Source organism: Ambystoma mexicanum, chromosome 8 (assembly GCF_040938575.1).
Source record: "Ambystoma mexicanum isolate Mex_15411 chromosome 8, UKY_AmexF1_1, whole genome shotgun sequence".
NCBI lineage: Eukaryota > Metazoa > Chordata > Amphibia > Caudata > Ambystomatidae > Ambystoma > Ambystoma mexicanum.
Genome location: NC_090929.1, coordinates 1,083,591,948 through 1,083,613,186, shown reverse-complemented (window position 1 = coordinate 1,083,613,186; position 21,239 = coordinate 1,083,591,948). Strand labels below are relative to the sequence as shown.

Sequence of the window (21,239 nt, the reverse complement as noted above, 5' to 3'; positions counted from 1 at the left end):
AAGGGTGCCTTGCCTTCAGCTCACTGTAATTTAAATTAAAGATCGGTCTGGCCCATCGCATATTAAAGAATCACACCACCAAGTAACTGAAAGCATCCGAGTGGCTCCTTAGTTGGTTTCAGAAGTTTGTAGTAATACCGAAGCGGATAATGCCATGCACTAACTCATGAAAACAGCGCTTCCTGGCAAGATGTGATGGCACCCATGACATTACTTACGCATCCCTTCGTAAACCAGTGTTGCACCCCTTGCCAGGTGCAAGGGTGGGGTGTGATGTGTACAACCACTATCAATTTAATGATTTACAGAATGTGAACTGCCTACACTGCACACCCCTCAGGCGCTGCGAAGGTGTCACTCTGCATTGCTACACCAGCACGTTGTGACAGCTCAATCAGCAGAGTTGCCAAGTGGGTGTGGTTTGCATTTTTTGATCTGCAGCTGAGCACGTTCTTCAGACGCCAAGATAACATGCTGCTGGGAGCCAGCGCGCTTGTGTCTAAACAACTGGGGGGGCAAAACATGGCAACTCCCAGGGTGGTAACACTGCAAACAAGGCCTAGGTCTGCCCAAACCAGCGCCTCCGCCTGCTGATAGGCTACGCGAGGTAGAGGGTCTCCCCCTGTGAGTGCTGGGGGTGTCTTCTTCCAGGGAACACTCGTCTATATAATGAGGGTCGCACTCCATAGGACAGGGACATATAGAAATACACTGCACCAGGGTTGTCCAACTCCAGGCCCCGAGGGACAGAATCCCGACAGCTTCTCGGGATGTTCCTCATTAATATTTATTTAGAATCATTGTATGTACATTGACCTCATGCATATTAATGAAGGGGTATCCTGAAATTCCAACATGTCTCCGGCCCTCCAGGCCTGGAGTTGGACAATCCTACCCTACATGGAAAAGTCTTTGAGCCTGATCCACAGAGCGTTTTGCAATAATATTGCGCCATTATAAAGCGCGTCTGTAAATGAAGCCCTTTATCTGTGGGACAAGGGACCCTCAACGACCGTGCTATGCTGCAACAATAGTGGGAGGACCATCTCTGTAGATGAGTGCAGTGTCTCCAATGGGAATGCACTACATGTTTATTGAATTTATAAAGTGCTTTACCCCCAAAGCACTGCACGAAATGAAAAGGGAGACATTGCAGGGTGCGCCCTGCAAGACCCATTCTCTCTACACGGGGTGGCGCCGGGTCTGCGCTACTGTGTAATCACCGCGTGCAAGGCCCACTGCCGGGCTGCGCGGTCAGCCGTATGAGCGATGCAGACATCGACGCCTCATCTCTGGGCACCACTGGAGGGGACCTTTAATACACGTCCTAAATCTTGGGAGTACCCAAACGATAGCACAAGGTGCGTGCCTGCACAGCATTTTCCCCACATCCACTAGCATTCATACCCCGCCCCTTCCCCCCACGCCCTGACAGGCTGAGGCCTGCACACACACCCAGCACGTTCAACTCAAAGAGGAAGCGGAAGCTTTCACTGAATGCCCCAGCAATTATTAACATGTAATGTTCAAGTGCCTGCAGATGTCTGACAGAAGAGCGCTCTGCATAATAGAACATCTGCCAGCTACAGCTTATACCCCACCATGCACGGGGGTTCCTCCCCTGAGGCGCTGTGGGGAAGGACCTGCAGCCATATGATACAAGTCATTTATAACGTGCCTGTACACGAGTGTTTCTAGGCGCTACAAGACAAGGAATGGGAGACAGAAAGGAGGACAAAAGAACAATCTTACTAGGCCTTGTGTTATTCAGATCGCGTAAGTACAGGGGAGTGCAAGGAACGTGCAGGTTCTGCAAGGGTGCCAATACCCGCCCATTTAGAGGCACTCTGGTGAGGACAGGTGCCTTCCTTCACATCACAGCCACACACTTGATGGTCCTTCCCCACACAGCTATCCTCAGCAGCCAGGTGAGAGACCAGCCTTCACAACTCTCCATTCACAAGCGGGGTGAGTGTTCCCTCACTTGGATTCACAAGTCCAATGTTGAGTCCGTCCCTCCCATCCATTCACAGGCGCCACAGTATGGGCCCTCTCTCCCATCCATTCACGGGCAGCAAGGGGAGTGTCTTTCCCGCACATCCATTCACAAGCACCATGGTAAGCGTCCTTCCCTCAGATCCATTCACAGGCAGTCTGTTGAGAGACCCACCTTCACAGCTCTCAATCACAAGCACCATGGTGAGAGCCATTCCCTCCCATCCATTCAAATGCACCAAGGTGAGAGATCCACCTTCACAACTATCCATTCACAGGCAGGGTGGGTGAGAGTCCTTCCCTTGCATCCATTCACAGGCACCAAGGTGAGGGTCCACCCCTCCCATCCATTCAAATGCACCAAGGTGAGAGATCCACCTTCACAACTATCCATTCACAGGCAGGGTGGGTGCTCCCTCACTTGCATTCACAAGCCCAATGCCAAGTCCTTCTCTCCCATCCATTCACATGCACCATGGTGAGGGTTCTTCCCTCAGATCCATTCACAGGCAGCCAGGTGAGTGACCCAACTTCACAGCTCTCCATTCGGTTCCATGTCATTTCATCGCGGGATGTTTTTTGCAGGCTTTTTTACTGTGGATTTTTTTTAATGAAAAAACTCCTCATTTTTTTGCACCCATGTGAGGGTCCTACCCTCCCTTCCATTCACAGGCACCACAGTGAGGGTCCTTCAACCCTCCCATCCATTCACAGGCACCAAGATGAGTGTCCTTCCCTCCCATCCATTCACATGCACCACGGTGAGGGTCCTTCCTCCCATCCATTCACAGGCACCACAGTGAGGGTCCTTCCTCCCATCCATTCACAGGCACCTCAGTGAGGGTCCTTCCTCCCATCCATTCACAAGCCCCATGGTGATGGTCCTTCCCTCACTTCCATTCACAGGGACCACAATAATGGTCCTTCGCTCCCATGCATTCACAGCACCACAGTGAGGGTCATTTCCTCGCATCCATTCATCGGCCCCATTGTTAGTGTCCTTCCCCCTAATCCATCCACAGGCACCAAGGTGAGGGTCCTTCCCTCTGATCCATTCACAGGCACCAAGGTGAGGGTCCTTCCATCCCATCCATTCACAGGAACCACAGTGAGGGTCCTTCCTCCCATCCATTCAGAGGCACTACAGTGAGGATCCTTCCCCCCAATCCATTCACAGGCACCACAGTGAGGGTCCTTCGCCCCAATCCATTCACAGGCACCACAGTGGGGGTCCTTCCCTGCCATCCATTCACAGGCGCTACAGTGAGGATCCTTCCCCCAATCCATTCACAGGCACCACAGTGAGGGTCCTTCCCTCCCATCCATTCACAGGCCCCATGGTGATGGTCCTTCCCTCCCTCCCATCCATCCATCCATCCATCCATCCATCCATCCACAGGCACCAAGGTGAGAGTCCTTCCTTCCCATTCATTCATTCAAAGGCACCACGGTTAGGATACTTCCTCCCCATCCATTCACAGGCACCCTGGCGCTGGATCTATCATTGCATCCCTTCCGTTATAGACTGTAAGCAGCGGTGGACTGGGAACCAAAAGGACCCGAAAATAATTAAGTGGGCCCATATGGTACGTTCTGAGCAAGCCCAACCCCTTTCCCATAAGAAGATTTGGAAATAAAGGCTCATGATGCAGAGGCACACCGGGGGAAAACTCCAGAGTTCCCTGTAGGCCAGTCCACCCCTGCCTGTGAGGATCTTTCCCTCTCATCCACTCACAGGCAGAAAGGTGGGAGTAATAATGATTCAAGCATGAAACACTTCTGAGCCTGTAATGCACACTGGGTTCTGCTCGAGCAGGGACGGCGCTCAGGCAAGCACATTTTGCTGGAGTGCAGCTCTGTCTTGTTCTATCCCAATTCCTCCCCTGCATGGAATGACAATGGTCTACCATGCACAGAACATAACAGTTCCGGTGGCTGTGGACACACACAGGCCCCTATTCACAGAGCGTTTTCCAATGGGGTTTTGCCATTATAAAACCCTGCTGTGAATTAGGCCCACAGTCTCTTCTAGACAATCATGGGGGCGATGCAGAAGGTGTGCTGGCGGTGATTGCTGTGGGTGTGGGGTTAAGGAGGTCACCCGATTTGAACGTGGAAAATGGATGGGGGTTAGAGGAGGATGTGGGGGTCATGGGCGGTGAGGCAGCGTTATTCTGTAATAAAGGGGTGTAAAATGGAGCGGTCACGTGGAAGGAAGTTTGTCATGGTAATAGGAGTCAAGGATGCACATCTTATTTTGACAACAGGGCCTATTTACTCAGTTGGCAGGTTTCTGTGCCCGAAGGAACTATCCACACTGTAACCTTAAAATCCTTGCTCGGTTTCTTTTCTGCCATTATGGCGAGTGGACGGCAGGGACTTTGATCGCGCTGGGTATCGATTGGCGAGCACAGAAACGCTGTGCACGAGTTTCCGGTGATGCCGAGGCTCCAGTCAGCCATGTCAGCTCCCAAGAGTGACTGCAGAGGGCCACGACATGGGCTCAAAAAGAACATGCACCGTCCAAACCTACAAATGCACGGTCATGCATTGGAGTGTGGCGATGGTGGAGCCATTCCAGCATGTGCCTGGGAAATGTTTGGCCTTTCCGGGGGGGGGGGGGGGTCGTTTATCGGGCAGTCCGTCTCCCAGCTTACTCAACTGCCTACTGACTTTAGTGAGGGCAAACATGGATGTTAAAGGAGCCCCTTCCGGCGCAAACAGGAAAACACATTCATGCCCAAGACACGGGCACAGAAAATGGAGGCTGTCAAATCACAGTGGAGTGAGAAGAACTGACAATTGGAAGAGAACCGTATACTCTGGTGTGCCAGACAATAAAACAGTGGGTGTGAAACTTTAGAGTAAAGTTGTGTTGCTACGGAGCAGCTTAATTCTGCCACAAGCAAGGATGTGAAAAAAAATATCACTGGATTCCAATATCTCAAAATAACGCCCAAGCATCGGAATACCTTGTGATTCAGCAAGGTACGATACCGTGAGCTTGCCTGGGCACGCAATAGGTTTACCTACCTAAAGGGGGCGTTAACTGCAAATAATGGCACGATTACAGGGTGCAGCCGAGGCAGAGATTTGTCACACTTATCTAACACTTAAAGGTACATTTAGATTTCCCATTGCCAAGTCACGCACGCAAAGCTTTGAGACAACAGGCGGGAAATGTGTACGCAGAAAAAGACACCCGCATTGAGTTATATGTTGAGGGCGGGAACACGTGTTTTTTAAAGTCTAGAATATAAACATGTTCTACCAGAGAAAAACATACGCCTTGCTCCCGTAAAAGAAGATCGAGCACGTGTGTCAATTAAACAATAATTAGTCCCTGGAAAGGGGGGGGGGGGCAGTTAAGAGACTGCTCTGTTCCTGCCGGGAACACGTGTGTCCGAAACCCCACAAGGGCGGCCGTCTCCACCCACAAATGAATTCTAATCATGGGATTCGCAGGCAAACGCAGCCTCCTAGGAAGAAGCAGCCCAGGGATTTTAGGACGCAGGAGGCGCCTTTCCTAACTGGGGAGCACACAGTGAACAGAAGTGGTTACTCACGGGGTGGGGGGGGTGGTGAGGGGGTGCAGGAAAGAAATCACCCAAGACACATTCCAGAGACTGATGATGGTCCAGGAAACGGACAGCGGGTGAATAACAGCAAGGACGGCATCCGGATTGCTTTGTTGGGGAGGAGGGGGAGGGAGGGAGGCACGCGCAAAAGGAAGTGGTCGCTCTCGACCCAATGAGACATTTTTAGCTTCTTATGAATATGTACTGATGATGACACATCAAGCGTGGCTATGGGGCGACAAGAAAGCACTCTCGTGCTAAGCAGGCCTGGGGCGAATGGGGGACATAGTGGTCGCTGTGAGAATACCTGGCCACGAAGCATAGCAGAGGAGCGCGCGGCCATGATGTAGACCAAAAGAACGCATTCACAGCTACCAAAAGCACATAGACAATGCATCTTGTCAAGTACGTCTGCCATTATTTATTGACCAAAATCCAATCCTACATTTGACCCAGCCTATCACAAAATTGTATATATTGTACATGCCTCATCACAAAATTGTATATATTGTACATGCCTCACCTATGCTTCAATTGCAAGTCTTAACCTCCTCTGTCTGTACATACTGTACATTATTTTACTACTGTATTACTGCAAATTCTATATATATTGTGCCTTGTAACTCGTCCTAAGCGCCCTTTTACTCCAGGGTCTGGAGCGCTATATAAATAAAATAAACAAACAAACAACACACAAACTTCGTGCCATCTGTTCCCGAATCGTGGGCGCTCCCGGTTTTGGCCGATACCGGGATACCCGCCGATAAACAAGATCCTCACGCGATTTGCTCAGGGTCGCAAAAAGTGTAAAAGAGCGGAGGAGTACATGGGCCTAAAAGTGTAAAAGAGCGGAGGAGTACATGGGCCTCCTAGATTGTTCCACAGCGGATAACCTACCCACCACATCACACCTCCCGAGCACAAACAGCAACAGGCTTAGCGTAGCCCATATTAGGAAAGAACTGGCCGAGCAACCTCGTGTCTACCGGCTGCCTTTCGTGCATCGTAATCAAACGTGTGTTCCCCCCGCCCTCTATGTTTCCAGCCGGTGCTGCGCCTCGCCATGACGCCCCCCTCTCACTGTTCTATTTCATCCTCATCACACAGCCCTGCTCTTAAGCATCACGACGCCCCATGTGTAATAGGGCTTCAGTCTGAAAAATCAATACACGTTTGAAGTGAAAAACGCTGCAAGGAGTGTATCCTAATGGAAAAGAGCAGCTCTGCTCACCGAGGCCGGCCACATCCCGCAAGTCCAGGCGCACAGGGGGACGTCTGTCTGCTCTGCGGCCGGACGAGGCGCAGCTACAGGGCGGGCCAGTGAACTCTCACCCCTGACCTTCCGGTATTTGAACATCAAATACCGTGCGCGGTGGGAGCACACCTCCCAGCGCCTATAGGTACCATAAACTTTGCCCTCGCCGCATCCTAGCTAAAAGGAGGCACAGACTAATATAGACAGAAATCATGCAATAGTAACAACGTAAGCCTCTCTGTTGTAGCTTTCTCCTCCTGCCCAGCTTGAATGTAAATTCCAGAATGCAAAGCAGTGCAAGCTAAACAATGAACTTTACATTTTGCAAATGAGCTCTCAATTAAAGCTCCATAACAAAGGATACAGTGAGAGGTTCATCTGCTTGGTTAACCCAGGCCTCTGGATTACTAATAGTTAGTGTGAAGAAAGTGTTACATTCTGCATAAATACAGACCATCCTTTGTTGGTTTCAAAATAATAACACACAATGGAATTAAGAGACAGTTTAAATCCTTTTGTCTTGAAACAAAGCACAGACTTGGACTTTTATTGGTGTTGCATTTGTCCTTTATGGTGCAAAATAGCCAATGTGGCCCCACGTTGTTTTCTCTGGCCGTTACAAAAGAGCTTGTTAAATGTTTAAAGATCTCACCAGGGAGCCCCCTGGACGTTGCTGCTTGATCAGCATGTGTACAGCCCCTCCACAGGCATCCTCTAATCACTGTCACCACCCTGAGGCCACAGGACAAAGCCCCGAGGTTAGGCAGGTCTGGGTCACTTACTAGAATGCACAGTAGGCTACAAAACCATCACACAAAAAAGGTGATAACCTCACAGTGTAACTATTGTTATGACGTCAAACATTATCAACAAGTTACGTCATTGCACTTTACACTACAAAGTAACAGGTGCACCTGTCTTCATTGTTAGTCACTATGCGAACGTTCATTGTGAGCTCACACAAACTTCGACTTTAGGAGCAGGTGCACAGGTGTTATATCACACAATACAACCTGCTCTGGAGACTGAGCTGCATCATAACTTCAGAAAAACAAGCACGATTAGTGGTGCTGCACTGTAACATCATAGATAAAAGAACCAGGTACAAGAGGAGAATGGCTTGTGTCGTGACATTACAAAACCAAGCACCCTGTGTGGTGCTGCAATATGACCATACAGCAATAAAATAACCATATACAAGAGGAGGAAGGCATGTGTTGTGAAATTACAAAACTACCATCCTGTGTGGTGCTGCAATGTCACATCACATGACAAAACAACCCTGTACAAGAGGACAGCCGGTGTTGTGACATTACAATACCAAGCACCCTGGAAGAGCAAGTGGTGCTGCAATGTAACATCACACGATAAAAGAACCATGCAAAAGCGGACTTGATATTTAGCCAAGTCAGCGGATTGGACTGCGTGGAGGCCGACCAACTAGGGAGGGACACCTGTAGGGGGTTGGACCACCCCAGTGCCGGGCGGGATGGTGACATCAATGGCAAGCGCCATTGCCGGAAGTGTGGAACCAGTGTTCTGCCTCTGCCGCATTGGGTCATTTTCCCGCTCACCCTTTAGATCAGCAAGTGGAGGGTGGGTATACCCATTTAAAGTATAGGGACTTTTACACAGATGACCTTTCCCCGGGGGGTGCCCGAGCCCCAGAGCACCATCTTTTGGGTCACTGCAAGGGAGATTTATTGCTGATTTACGTTAGGGTCCTAGGTTTGGCGCGGAACAGTGAGGTGTCATGACAGGGGCTCATAGAGCGGTCCTCACCGGTCTGTGCAAGGGTAGTGTCTGGGGGTCTGGTCAGTTTAGGGGGACACATATTTCCCTCAGGCCCATCCCAGAGCATGGGGGGCAATGGTCATTGGTACTCCCCCCATGATCTAGTACACAATGATGATGTAAAGATGGCACAAATGATGACGCAATCAATGATGTAATAGATGACATAACCATCTGATGATGTACTTCATGTATGTCCTTGTAGAATTTTGGTGATGTAAGATATATAATAAATGCGGCCAAAGGCCACCCAAAATTACTATTGGTGTTTGGGGACCCTCGCTGATCCTGCCACTTGCGCCGCCCATACAAGAAGAGGATGGTCTGTGTTGTGACATTAAAAAAAACAAGCATCCTGCAAGAGCATGTGGTGTTGCGATGTGAAATCGCACGATAAAAGCATTGTGTACAGAGGAGGACAGCAGCTGTTGTGACATTACAAAACCAAGCACCCTGCGAGAGCAAGTGGTGCTGTAATGTGACATCACACAATAAAAAAAATGGTGTACAGAGGAAGACGGCCTGCGTTGCACCATGAAGGAAGAGCAACCTGCAGTAGCAAAAATACATATGCTCTACAAGCAGACCACTGTGCATTTATGCACAAAACACACTTTAGAGGGATGGCCAAGCAGATACTACGACATTACAAAGGGATGCAAGCAATGAATGCTTTTTTGGGATCCTCGGGGCGACTCCACAACGCATTTGTGGTGCAAGGAAGAGGCTTGCCAAGTCCCAGATTTGTTGTTGCTCTAAGCCAAAACACGCACCCCAACCCCATTGCTTAGAAATCTCACCCAAGCCAGGCAACATTAAAGAAACTTTTGTTTAAGGAGCTATCCAGTAAATCATTTCACAGTGCATCTCTCCCAGATCACAAGCACACAAGGACATTCTGGCATCCTAGGGAATGTTCATGGCAGGACTCGAAATTAAGATTGGATAAGTAGGAGATAAAAGCAGCTCCTGTATATCAAGCATTAACCAGCGACTAGGCGTTACTACTGGGGAACTAGTAGTTAGTAGATAGGGTTCCACAAATCTAACTTCCACATGAGATGGAAACCTATCATTTTGCCATTACTTAGGACCCCTTATGCTTTAAATATTCTATAGATGTGTCCACATTAGTTTTTATAGATATGCACAGAGTTAAATTCACATAAGTGTGTTTGTTTGGTATCAGTTAGCCTGTGGTGCCAAAAATAGCTCCTGGTAGCTGTTGGTGCCAGGCTAACTAGGCTCTTCTGGAGGCGGGTCTCCTCCCCCACGTGGAGGGGCCTCAGGGTGGGCAGGGCAGGAAGCGCAGGAAGACTGGGGAAATGGGCGGCAGCAGTAGCAGCCGCTGGATACTGGCTGGGGGTGTGGTGACACGCCCTCAGCCAGAACAATAGGAAAAGCCACAAGGGCTTTGGCAACGGTGCCAAATGGTGCTGTTAAAAATGGGCAGGGGAGTGGGGAAAGAGCAGCGCTCTTCCACTTCGCCATCGTAACCCTGATGGACACCTCGTGAATCTCCTGATTCGCCTACCACCATCGCATGGGGAACATCTGCCGCGCTCCTCTTAAAGTTTGCTGCCAGCCTGCTGTTGTTTGACCACCGCTAGGAAGTGCTGCCAGCAGAGGGCCTGCCCCTTCTGCGCCTGGGACTCCTGCGGCCCGTGGGCTGCTCATCCGAACTTCAAGCAAATTTATTTTCCAGGCCCCGGGCTCGTTGGACTCCTCGAGTGCGGATAAGGTGGTGGGTATATTTTGGTGGGCTCTCTCTGTGTTTAGCATGGACTCGCTGGGTCTGCCGGTGTGTTTGAGGCATTGGAGGAGTGAGCACGGCAGAGATCTTCAATGCATGCATGAGGCTCCCGCATTTCCTGAGTTCCTGGAACGAAGCACGGGTCATCGTTTTCACAAAGGTGGGCAAACCACTGAGGGATCCTGCGAACTACAGCCCCATCAGCCTGCTTTCTGGATTATCGAAGCTCCTGGAGAAGGCTCCCCTCAATCGAGTCAGCAACTTTGCTTCCAAAAGAAATCTACTAGCAAAGGAACAGTTTGGATTTCGAAAGGAGCATGCAACGACCAATCAGCTGCTGAGAGTGTTGGACACCATCAGCCACGGATTCAACATCAAGAAGTCCACAGCAATCGTTTTCCTGGATGTCACCAAAGTATTCTCGAGTCTGGCACAAGGGACTGCAGCGCAAGATGATTGGCCTGGGATTTCTGAACTACCTGGTGAAGACGACTGCAAGCTACCTGGGAGGCTGCACCTTCCATGTCGCCATGCGGTCTGCGATGTCCTCCTCACATCCCATCCGAGCAGGAGTGCCACAGGGATCGAACCTCGGACCCTTCCTGTTCTACCTCTTCACCAACGACATCCCGACAGATCTCCACAAGACCGACCTGGCGCTGTATGCAAACAATGTTGCCACCATCTCACAGTCATTCAGCGAAAAAAGGAAGTGACGAAGAACCTGTAAGCTTTATTGGATACCATCACAACCTGGTACAGTGAATGGCGGATATAACTCAACACCAGCAAGACAACCGCAATGCTGTTCACCAGAAAGAAGATCAAGGAGCACCCACAAATCAGCCTCAACGGGGAGACCATCAAATGGAGATCATCAAATGGGAGAGAAGCAGCTGCTACCTCGGTGTGACCCTGGACAGCAAACTCAACTGGGAAAGCCACATCCAGAATACTCAGCAGAAGGCAACAGGAAAGATGGCAGTGCTGTACCCACTCCTGAAGACCAAGTCCATGCCCCTCCGGACAAAGATCAACGTCTACAAGGCGATCATCAGACCAACCCCGACGTATGCCTCCCCAGCATGGATGACCTGCCATGAGCGACACCGGAAGAGTCTTCAGATAGTCCAGAACAAGGCCCTGCGGATATCGTCAGGAGCACCAATCTTCACAAGGATAGCCGACCTTCACAGAGACCTAGACATCGAGATGTTGGACGAACATCTAGCGAAGCTGAGTAAGAACTTCTGCCAAGGACTGGATCAGAACCCGAACCCTCTGATCCGAAGACTCACTGCCACTACTGCACACCCCTTTGACCGCTACCCGCGGCCCATCACTGCGAAGACCCTGTGAAACCAGCCCTACTGTGACAAGACCACACAGACCAAGAAGAATACTAACCTATGACTACATACTCAACCCGAGAAGATGGAGTAATGAGGCTCAGGCCTCGGTATCCAAAAATCACAGCTGATGGATACAAATCTATCAGTAAGAAGAAGAAGAAGTGCGGGAAAGAGCACCAGCTCTTCCCAGTGCTCAGATAAGATTTTGAGGTTGGAGTATTTTACTCCCTATTTTAAAACTTTGAGAGTAAATGCGATTTTAAGAGAGTAAAAATGACTTTTCTCTTTTGCAAGAGAGTAAAATATATATGACATCCATACAGTTTTTGCACACGTCGGCTGCAAATCATTACTATGCAGCAGCTTTCTGCATTGTGACAGAATACACCTTTCATTATTTATCTATGGTCTGGCCATTTGATCTCTCCTGTATATATTTCAATGTTGAAAAAATATAGCCAATTACATAGGAAAGCAAACATGAATTGCACTGTGTGTTTTGAGGTTCGATAGCAGAATTGTCTTTAGATATTTAATTAAAGTCTTAATTTCCTGGAGCTATTACTACATAATGGTATGCCAATGTTATGATCCAACAGTGCAGGGAGACAGGGACTCCATGCTAAATTCTATATCTAATCTCATGGTCAAATGTTTATTTATATAGCACTTTTGGCAAAGCACTGTAAATATTTATCACAATTATCATCAAACCGAAGTCGGTACTCATTTATCGACCTCGAAAGGCTGAGTTGGCCATGCCGGGATTCAAATCTACAACCTACAGATCAGGTACAGATCACAGCAGCGAGTGCTACACCCGCTGAGTTATCTTATTGGCTAACATCCTTCAGAGGTCACTTTACTGAGTATCGACTGAGGTATAATAATCACAGTGCCTAGACGTTGCACGAACCATGTATAAAGCTCTGCATAAAATGAAATACCTGTCTGGATTATCATAGGGACAGGTTTTGCTGAGTTTCTATTTCAATTACAAATTGTAGTCTTGAAGATTTGAGAGGCTAGAACACCTGTGATTGGTGTAATGACAATCACTCACCCTTAAGCAAAGACTCTGCTGCCACGGACCATTTATAGTAATGTACCCCATTGACTGCAAGATTGAATGGATGCAAACTAGACCGTGCATAGTCATCATTTTACAGACTGTTTTTAAAGTTAGAATGTAAATTAAAAGTGTAAAAATGATCTGCCTCTGCGTGATTATGCAAGGAAATTCTGAAAAATACAATTGTGAAATACTGGTTTGCTTTCACTGGAAAAGAAGCATAATTTGTACTAAATGTTAATTGAAACTTAGTTTTTCGTCTTATTAATAATGCAATCCTAAAATGGTAGGAAAATAGATATACAAAGTGCGGTTTGCTCCATGAGCAGTAACACAGCAGAAGCTGAATTAAAATAAACCAATCATTTAATCACAGTGTGCAGTTTCTTTTTTTGAAAGGCTTCAGAGAAATACATTCTGTTTCAGAGGCTTTTATCCATGGCATGGCTTGCAATAACATCCATGTATATATAAATCAAAAGAAGCGTTCTGGTTTGTGTCAAGGAACCTGACCTTTGCACTGCCCTCTGCTCTAAACTTGTGTGTAAATGTACACAGGAAAATAAAAAAGCTGTCGTATTTCCAAGATTTTCATGCGTAAAAAGGCCTAGTACACACCTTATCTGGAGGCCTGGCTCTTCCACTTCGCCATCGTAAACATGCAGGACACCTTGTGAATCTCCTGATTTGCCTGCCACCATCGCATAGGGAACCTCTGCCGTGCTCCTCTTCAAATTTGCTGCCAGCCTGCTGTCGTTTGAACACTGCAAGGAAGTGCTGTCAGGAGAGGGCCTGCCCCCTCTGCGCCCAGGACTCCTGCGTGCCGTGGGCTGCTCATCCGAACTTCCAGCAAATGTATTTTCCAGGCCACGGGCTACAGGTAAGGTGGCGGGTGTATTTGGGTAGGATCTCTCTGCGTTTAGCATGGACTTGCTGGGTCCACCGTTGTGTTTGAGGCATTGGAGGAGTGAGCGTGGCATGCAGAGTAGGCGGGGGAGAGGTGGGGGCAGGGACAGTGAGCAGGAAACTTTTCGGGTGCCGCCCGGGGGATACGAGCGTGAGTAGAGGACTGTTGGGATTGTACTAGTGAAATTGTGCAAATTCATATGAGCGGGCCACCTGGGTGAAGTTTGTGTTGCTAAAAAAGGATTTCATAGATTTATAGGAGCATGCCGCCTGGGTGAAATATGTTTTAAGAGGTGCACTGTAAAGGGCGCACATATAGTAGGCCGCCTGGGTGAAAAAGATTTCAAGCGATACAGTGTGCAGAAGAAAGAGCGCACACGTTTATAGAACAAAGAAAACGGAAACGGTGTGCAGCAAAGAACGGTAGCAAATACCGAAACGATTAGTGCGGGAAGGTCTTGGGGACTGAGGCACAACGTTTTTGAGGAAAGGCTGTTGAAGGGGGTAATTGGGATAACATAAGGAAGAAATGGGGCATAATAAAGGGCAGGATGGACCCAGGCAAAGTGGCAGTACTGTTTGCCTTATTACAGGATAACGGGGTTGACTCTGTAATGGCACAGCTGAATGGGGGAGAAGCAGGAAACACAGTGGGGCAGCAACACAGAGCAAAGGAAGGTGAGAGGGGTTAAAGGAGACCCTGGAGGAAGAATGTCACCCCAAGGGCCACATTTCCATCGGCAAAGAAAAGGAAAGGCATAAAGACTGCCAGGGAAGAAGTGGGAGTGCCTAACACAGGCCAGCCACCGACAGGGGGGCAAGTGCAGTGAGTTGCTCTGCTGGAGGGAGCACAACCACAGCTGGACCCACATGGTCCACAGTAAACGCAGTGGCAAGTAACAACTGGGCAGTAGTGGCATAGGAGGTGCCAATTCCCGTCACTGGGGGCACGGACAATGAGAAGGGAGGCCCAGATAGGATGAGGGGGGGGGGGGGGCAGCAAACTCCAGCTCAGCAGGACTGCGGGCATTTACAACGCCCTTGTAGTGACCCTTCCCCGACACACTCTGGAGTGTTGGTGCCCCGGTTTAGCACCCCGGTCGATCGATCACTGACCAGGAAGACCAAGACAGCATATGAGAAAGCATTCCAGGAATATTGGGAATTCTGTCGGGATAACCTAAGTAACAAACAATTACAAAACACTTCCAAACAGGGCTGTGAACGACTACATGTGCACATGATATGGTGTTCTGAACAATTTATGTAGAAAATAAAGTTCTTGGAGTGCCATTATACAGACCATAATCACAGCGTGCAACGCAGCATACAAGAACAGGCATTGTGACATCACATGGATATCCAGGAAGGGAGGGGGGGCTAAAACTGCACTACAATATCTGAAACAAAGCTTACAAGGAGCACAACCTGCATTGTGCCTCACGCAAGCACCAGATAATAGAGGCTCACACGGCATTACAGTGTTACAAAAGACTGGCTGTGTGACCACGTAATCATCCTACTAGGAGGCGCACAACGTGCATTGTGACGTTATGCAATCTTCCCACAAGTTGTTCATTCGTGTGTTGGTTCACTACATATACTCTGTAACGTTTGATTTTTGAATTGTTACCAACTCTACAAAGGCACGCTGCATTTTGGCATCATGGAAACATACCACAGGAGGAGCCAACCTAACCTTCATTAAAATAGCAAGCAAAATGGAACACGAGGAGTGGCATGACGAAATAAGCCTTCTAGAGAAGCCCATCTTGAATTGTGAAACCACGCAAACCATCCTAAAGGAGCCACATTATGACATCATCCAAAAAGCCAATCCAGCGAAGCCCAACCTGCATTACAACTACACGCAAGCATACTGCAGGAGGCGTGACCTCATGCAAACATTCCACAGGAAAGGCTCTGCAACATCCACGAAAACGTAATTGGTGGGAGCGCTAAATATACAATGACCTATAATGCAAAAATGTATTGAAGCTAAACTGAGCAAAACCACCACCAGCCTGCATTGTGATCCCATGCAGACATGCTTCAAGCGGACCATCACTCGTGCATTCTACAAAGGGCAACGACCGCTTGGCAACATCACACAAACTTTGTACAAAGAGACCTTAACAGCACATAAACATTGCACAACGAAAGCAACCTGCATGTGCAACCACTCTACAGAGAGGCCGCCTGCCTGCGTTACGGCCGCAAACAAACGGTTCACAAAAACATCTCTGCCTGATCCTCATTGCTCCAGCAGAAGTAACTGGACTATAAAGTTATTTTACCGGGATTTTATAGCGAACTCTTCAGCCGTTTACATGAAACGGCACAGCCAGCAGACAAAGTAAGAAAACAGCTTCTTTTAAAGTCAAGAAACAAACTCCTTACACTGCACACATACACCAAAGCGGAAGAGGTGTTGTCATTGTCACCCGTGGCTCAGTCCGAACATCAACCCCCCCCCCCCCCGCCTCTGTACGGATGTTGTTTTCAAGTTCTTGCACTGCAGCCCCCCTCTTTTCCTCCCCAGCAGACACTTTCATTCAGGGGTCTGGTGATAATTACTCGGGGTCCCTGAAGCGTCCAGCCTTTGTCCTTGAACCGCCAGTGACCTCACTACTAAGCCCGCACAGAAAACATGCTGTTATTTCTTGACCGGGGCCCTCAAAGAGCGGAAACTGAAAGTGTAGCCTCACAGGAGAGACCCCCGGCACGATTCCCTCATGAAACAAAGGGCTGCCAGCCACGGCCCCCTCCTCACCCGGACTAGAAAGCCACCAGTCCACAGGAAGTGTAGCTCTTCCAAGTCCGAGACGTAACACAGAACCAAAGTGCCCCCGAGCACGCACGTTGCGACGCCCTTCCAGACGCACGCACGCGACAGGTCAACAAAAATGGCTGCCCGTAGCAGGCAAGGCCATTCTCGTACGATGGACGCGGAGGTGGGCTTGGCTGTCTATAACAACTTAACCAAACAGTACCAATGTAGTAGTCGTCACTTATATAGCGCCCTTTTCCAGTAGCATCGACAAGTACGAACGCAGTCCACAGTATGGGAGCATTCTATGAAAAGGATTAGAATGCGTGTGATGCAAGTGTTCGGGTGAGTAAAAAAGCAGCGCCACTTCAGCGGCCCCTCACCACCTGTACCATTTACGAGAATTATGTATGTACCTTCTTCCAACGGCAAGACTCACCCTTCCACATTCTGGATATGGAGTTTTATGTTTCTATAGACCCCTCAGCAGTGAAGCTTAAAACAAATTAATTCCCAGACTCACTAACAAGACGCCATTTGCTTTAAGCAAGGAACATCATTCACATCAACATTCCCCGCATACCTGCCTAACCTCCGGAATTTTTCCGGAGACTCCGGAATTTTAAGCATTTCTCCGGGTCTCCGGAAAAATCCCTTGAATCTCAGGAATTTTGAGATTCTTTCCGGTCCCGTCATATTCTCCACCTGATTGGCTGCCGCCGGTAGCCAATCAGGTGGAGAATATGACGGGACCCGGAAACGGCGCGAAATGTTCGTGCCCACTGCCTGCAACACTATAATAATAGTGCTTCCAATCTATGTCATTGGATTGTAAGCAGTATTATTACGGTGGCGGTGCCACGTTCATTTTACTTACCATAGCACTGAAAATCATTCATTCAGTGCTATATTCAGCAAAATGAAGGCGGCGCCGCAGCCGAAATAATGCTGCTTTCAATCCATGTCATTCGATAGAAAGCAGCATTATTTCTGCTGCGGCGCCGCATTCATTTTCCTTACTATAGCATTGAATGAATGAATGATTTTCAGTGCTGTGGTAAGCAAAATGAACGTCGCAACGCCGCCGTAATAATAGTGCTTTCCATCCAATGACATGGACGGAAAGCACTATTATTGTAGCGTTCATTTTGCTTACTATAGCATTGAAAATAATTCATTCAATGCTATAGTAAGCAAACTGAAGGCGCCGCTGCCGCAATAATAGCGCTTTCAATCCAATGACATGGATTGAAAGCACCATTATTTCGGCGGCTTTGCTTACTATAACATTGAATGAATTATTTTCAATGCTATAGTAAGCAAAATGAAGGCTACAACAATCGGGTTTACCGTTTTGAAAGGTGGGCGGGGCATGTGGGCGGAGTCTTGTGTGGATGTGGGCGGGGCTTAAATCTCAGGAATTTTGATTTTCAAATGTAGGCAGGTATGATTCCCCGTGTCATTTGGGAGCTGTTTATCCTGATTTTTTTTTTAGCATTTTAGGACCAGTAGTTTTACTTTTTCTATTATTATAAGTCCCGCACTACAAGCACGAGACTTAAAGAGCATCTCTCGTTTGACATGGCACATGCATCGTGACCCTGAAACATGCAGAAGTGGCAGGAGCAGTCGTACAGTTGATGATAATACAAACATGTAATAAGCAATGAAGCAGCAGTGTAGAGACACATTGCAATGACTTGCCACAATGGTTTCTGCAATGTCTAAAAGCATCCCTGAGATGCACTTTTAGAGGGGTGTATCTAAGCCAATGTTGGATGCAACTGTCAGCTCAAGATCTAGGATATTGCTGAGAAGAAAGGATAGAAAAAACACCTCAATTGGGACTCGGCGATGGAGATGTGGAGGAAGTCTTGGCACAGTGAGTGGATCAGGACAGTTGGGGGCATGGGAGGATAATGCCATGGATAGATTAGATTGCAAGAGTAAAGTGTTTCCAGACTTATACCGTTTCCCTGCCTGCTTTTCATCTCTAAGACGAAACAGCTTTGTAATGTTGCCAAGAGTTTGCCTAAAGAGCTGCTTCAAGGCAGACGGATAAAGAATTTGGTTATAGTTGCCATGATTAAGCACATGGGTGTTCAAGATGTTGGGAAAGATGAGCGATAGGGTGGCATCGGTGGTAGAGGTTAGGAGGTTGAAGAGGGATGCATTGATATTCTACTGCAAACCAAGAATGGACACAGTGATGGAAAAACAGCACCACCTTCAACCAAGGACTGAGCCCAACGGCCAGTGTCCTGGTGCCTTTTTGTTTTTTGGAAGTTTGTGTAGAGTACAATGGGTACTAATTCACCTCTCTCGGTAGCCCTGTTCCTTAACCGAAAATACTTTCCTGGGAAATCCCTGTCAGGAACCAGGTGAAACTTAACGTGAGTCTTGCACCTAATTACTCTCAATTGAACATTAATTCAATAAAATTACTTTTAATTAACAAACTATTATCTTCACAAAATGTTCCCATAACATACATGTATGTCCTTTAATGAAAGACAGAGGCATAATATTCTGTCCAATGCATTTCGGATAAACATATACCGTGTCAGGGATATATCTAAAAAGTATTCTTAGGCTGAAAAAAACGGCGAAGATCTCTCTACTTCATGGGCAAGAAAAGATATGTGCTGTGACCACAGCAAACAACTATGGATGTTGCTTACATGAACCAGAAACGTTTACCAAAATGTTTCTGGTTTTCTTGACTATGTCCTACCTAACTGAACAGAAGGATACAGAATGGCAATGCTCTAGATTGCTGAGATCTAGTCAATATAAATTGCTTCAGGTACCTCGGGCAAAACGTGTGAGAGCAGGGGGATGTTCATTCCATTTTTTGGCCCCAGCTCTCTGGAATGAACTGCCTAGCAATCTGAGATTGGATTCTTTTCATTTATCAAGGCTCTGAAGACCTTTTTTTACTTAGATTTTATTGGACTGCTCAGATGTTTTAATGTTATCATCTCCTTTTTATCTGATGTTTTTTATTGTAGTTGCTATACTTTTATGTGGCTTCACTTATTTGTTCCTTTTAGTATGTGTTTTTTTGGTTCTTAGTCGCTTGTATGTTTTTATTTATGCATTTTATCAATTGTATGTGATTGGTATGCAGGTATGCATGAGCGCCCGTTTTCCTTCGAGCTTAAGGCACTTTATAAATACCTAAACATGAAGTAGAGAGATCGTCACAGCTTATTTAGCGTAAAACACAATTGATGAGATGTACCCTGAAGAAGGATATGTTTATCCGAAATGCATTGGACAGATGATTTTGCCTCTGTCTTTCAGGAAAGGACATATAAATTATCGGATCTTTTTGTAAAATAATTGTGTTACTTGAAAGTGATATTATTGAATTCACGTTGAATTAAGAGTAACTGGCTGTGAGATTCACATTAAGATTCATCCAGTTTCTGACAAGGAGTGCTAGAAAAGTGTTGCAAGTTTGTTTAATCTCGGAGTGAAAAAGAGTTGCTGGTGTGAAATATCAATTTAGAAGTCAATGCAATTTGAATTACACTCACAAACCATTCAAGTGGTGCCCACCTTACACATTAACCTGTTCCCTAACTCACCAGCCATGGCAGGGTGCAGGTTTCCTGGTGAGGTATTAGCTCCTGCTTCTAGCCTTGGAGAGGCTGGTTAGTCTGAAACCAAAAGCCACTTTTGGCTCCAAAGGACAACCTGTGCCTAACAAATGTGTATGTTTGGCATAAACCATGCATATTTCAGAATGTGAATAAAGAATACGAACATCCAATACACATTTAAACACAATGGATGATACATAATGGGGGGAAAAAGTTAAAGTAGCATCTCCTGGTTCCCCCATGGTAGCTCCTTCATACACTGCGATTCCTGACACCCAAGAGCTGGTTTAAGCCCCCGCCGATCAAATCTTAATTTCAAACCCTTTTTGGACAGTCATTTGAGAAAGGCAAATAGGCAAAAGTGTATAGAGGACATAGAGAGCACATTTTTTCACGTTCTTCTGTATTGTTTTCCAGACATACTCACTTTCCACTGAAAATCTCTTAAGAGTTACGATTCACTTTTTCGAACCCTGACCACTGATTATTTTTATAGGATTGGGTAGAGGGTGTTTTCCCTCAATCAAATCTCAAAAGATACTGGGAAGAATGGCAATTCACTACATTGATTTGTTCATTGAGTGCAGAGCTTTGAAAAGAATTACCCCAATGCTTCTTAGGTTGGAGGCCGTAGATATGGTTGCATCAAATACCGCAGGATTGGGGAATATCATGGCCATATTTAAATTTTTTTTCTGCCCAGGTAATCTCACTTCAATTTAAACCCACAGAGTAAGAAACCACACCGAAGAGTCAGGGTCGAAGATGCAATCAGCAAGGCATTCAGAGGCATTTTGAGGGTTAGTGATTGTGAGGTATGTTTTAGTCTTCCATGTAATATAATAGGCATCCATACTTCATCAGTTACCACAGCATGTGTATTTCAGAGCTGGTGCTTGTTCCAGAGAATGACACATTGGGCCCACACTTGATTTCGAGTGAAGATGAGCACCAGGTGGAGTTTGGAACAGTAGCAGACCCGCCATTGGAGAGGAAACTTTGTGGGATCATGGTAGATGCTCCACAAAATGTATGTTTTAATTGGGATTAAATAGGAATGGTGGAAACACGTTGCTGTAATAATAGTGAACGGGACACCATCAAGGGATGGTGGCATCAAGAAGAAACAGGAAAACACTTGACCTTTGGCTGCATT

The 21,239-nt window shown here is 47.3% G+C and overlaps 1 protein-coding gene across 4 annotated transcripts in view; it reads right to left on the bottom strand.

Moving 5' to 3' along the window:
- The window catches only part of IFFO2 (intermediate filament family orphan 2), a 130,479-nt gene that overhangs the window by 107,269 nt on the left and 1,971 nt on the right, over window positions 1-21,239 (bottom strand). Inside the window, exon 1 of one of the 4 annotated variants that reach the window (XM_069611078.1) lies at window positions 13,418-14,632. The exons of the other annotated variants lie outside the window; for them this stretch is intronic. Within the exon in view, the coding sequence (XP_069467179.1) occupies window positions 13,418-13,905 (488 nt within the window). The 5' untranslated portion in view covers window positions 13,906-14,632. Of the gene's footprint in view, window positions 1-13,417; window positions 14,633-21,239 lie in introns of those variants that run through there. 4 annotated transcript variants of the gene reach the window in all.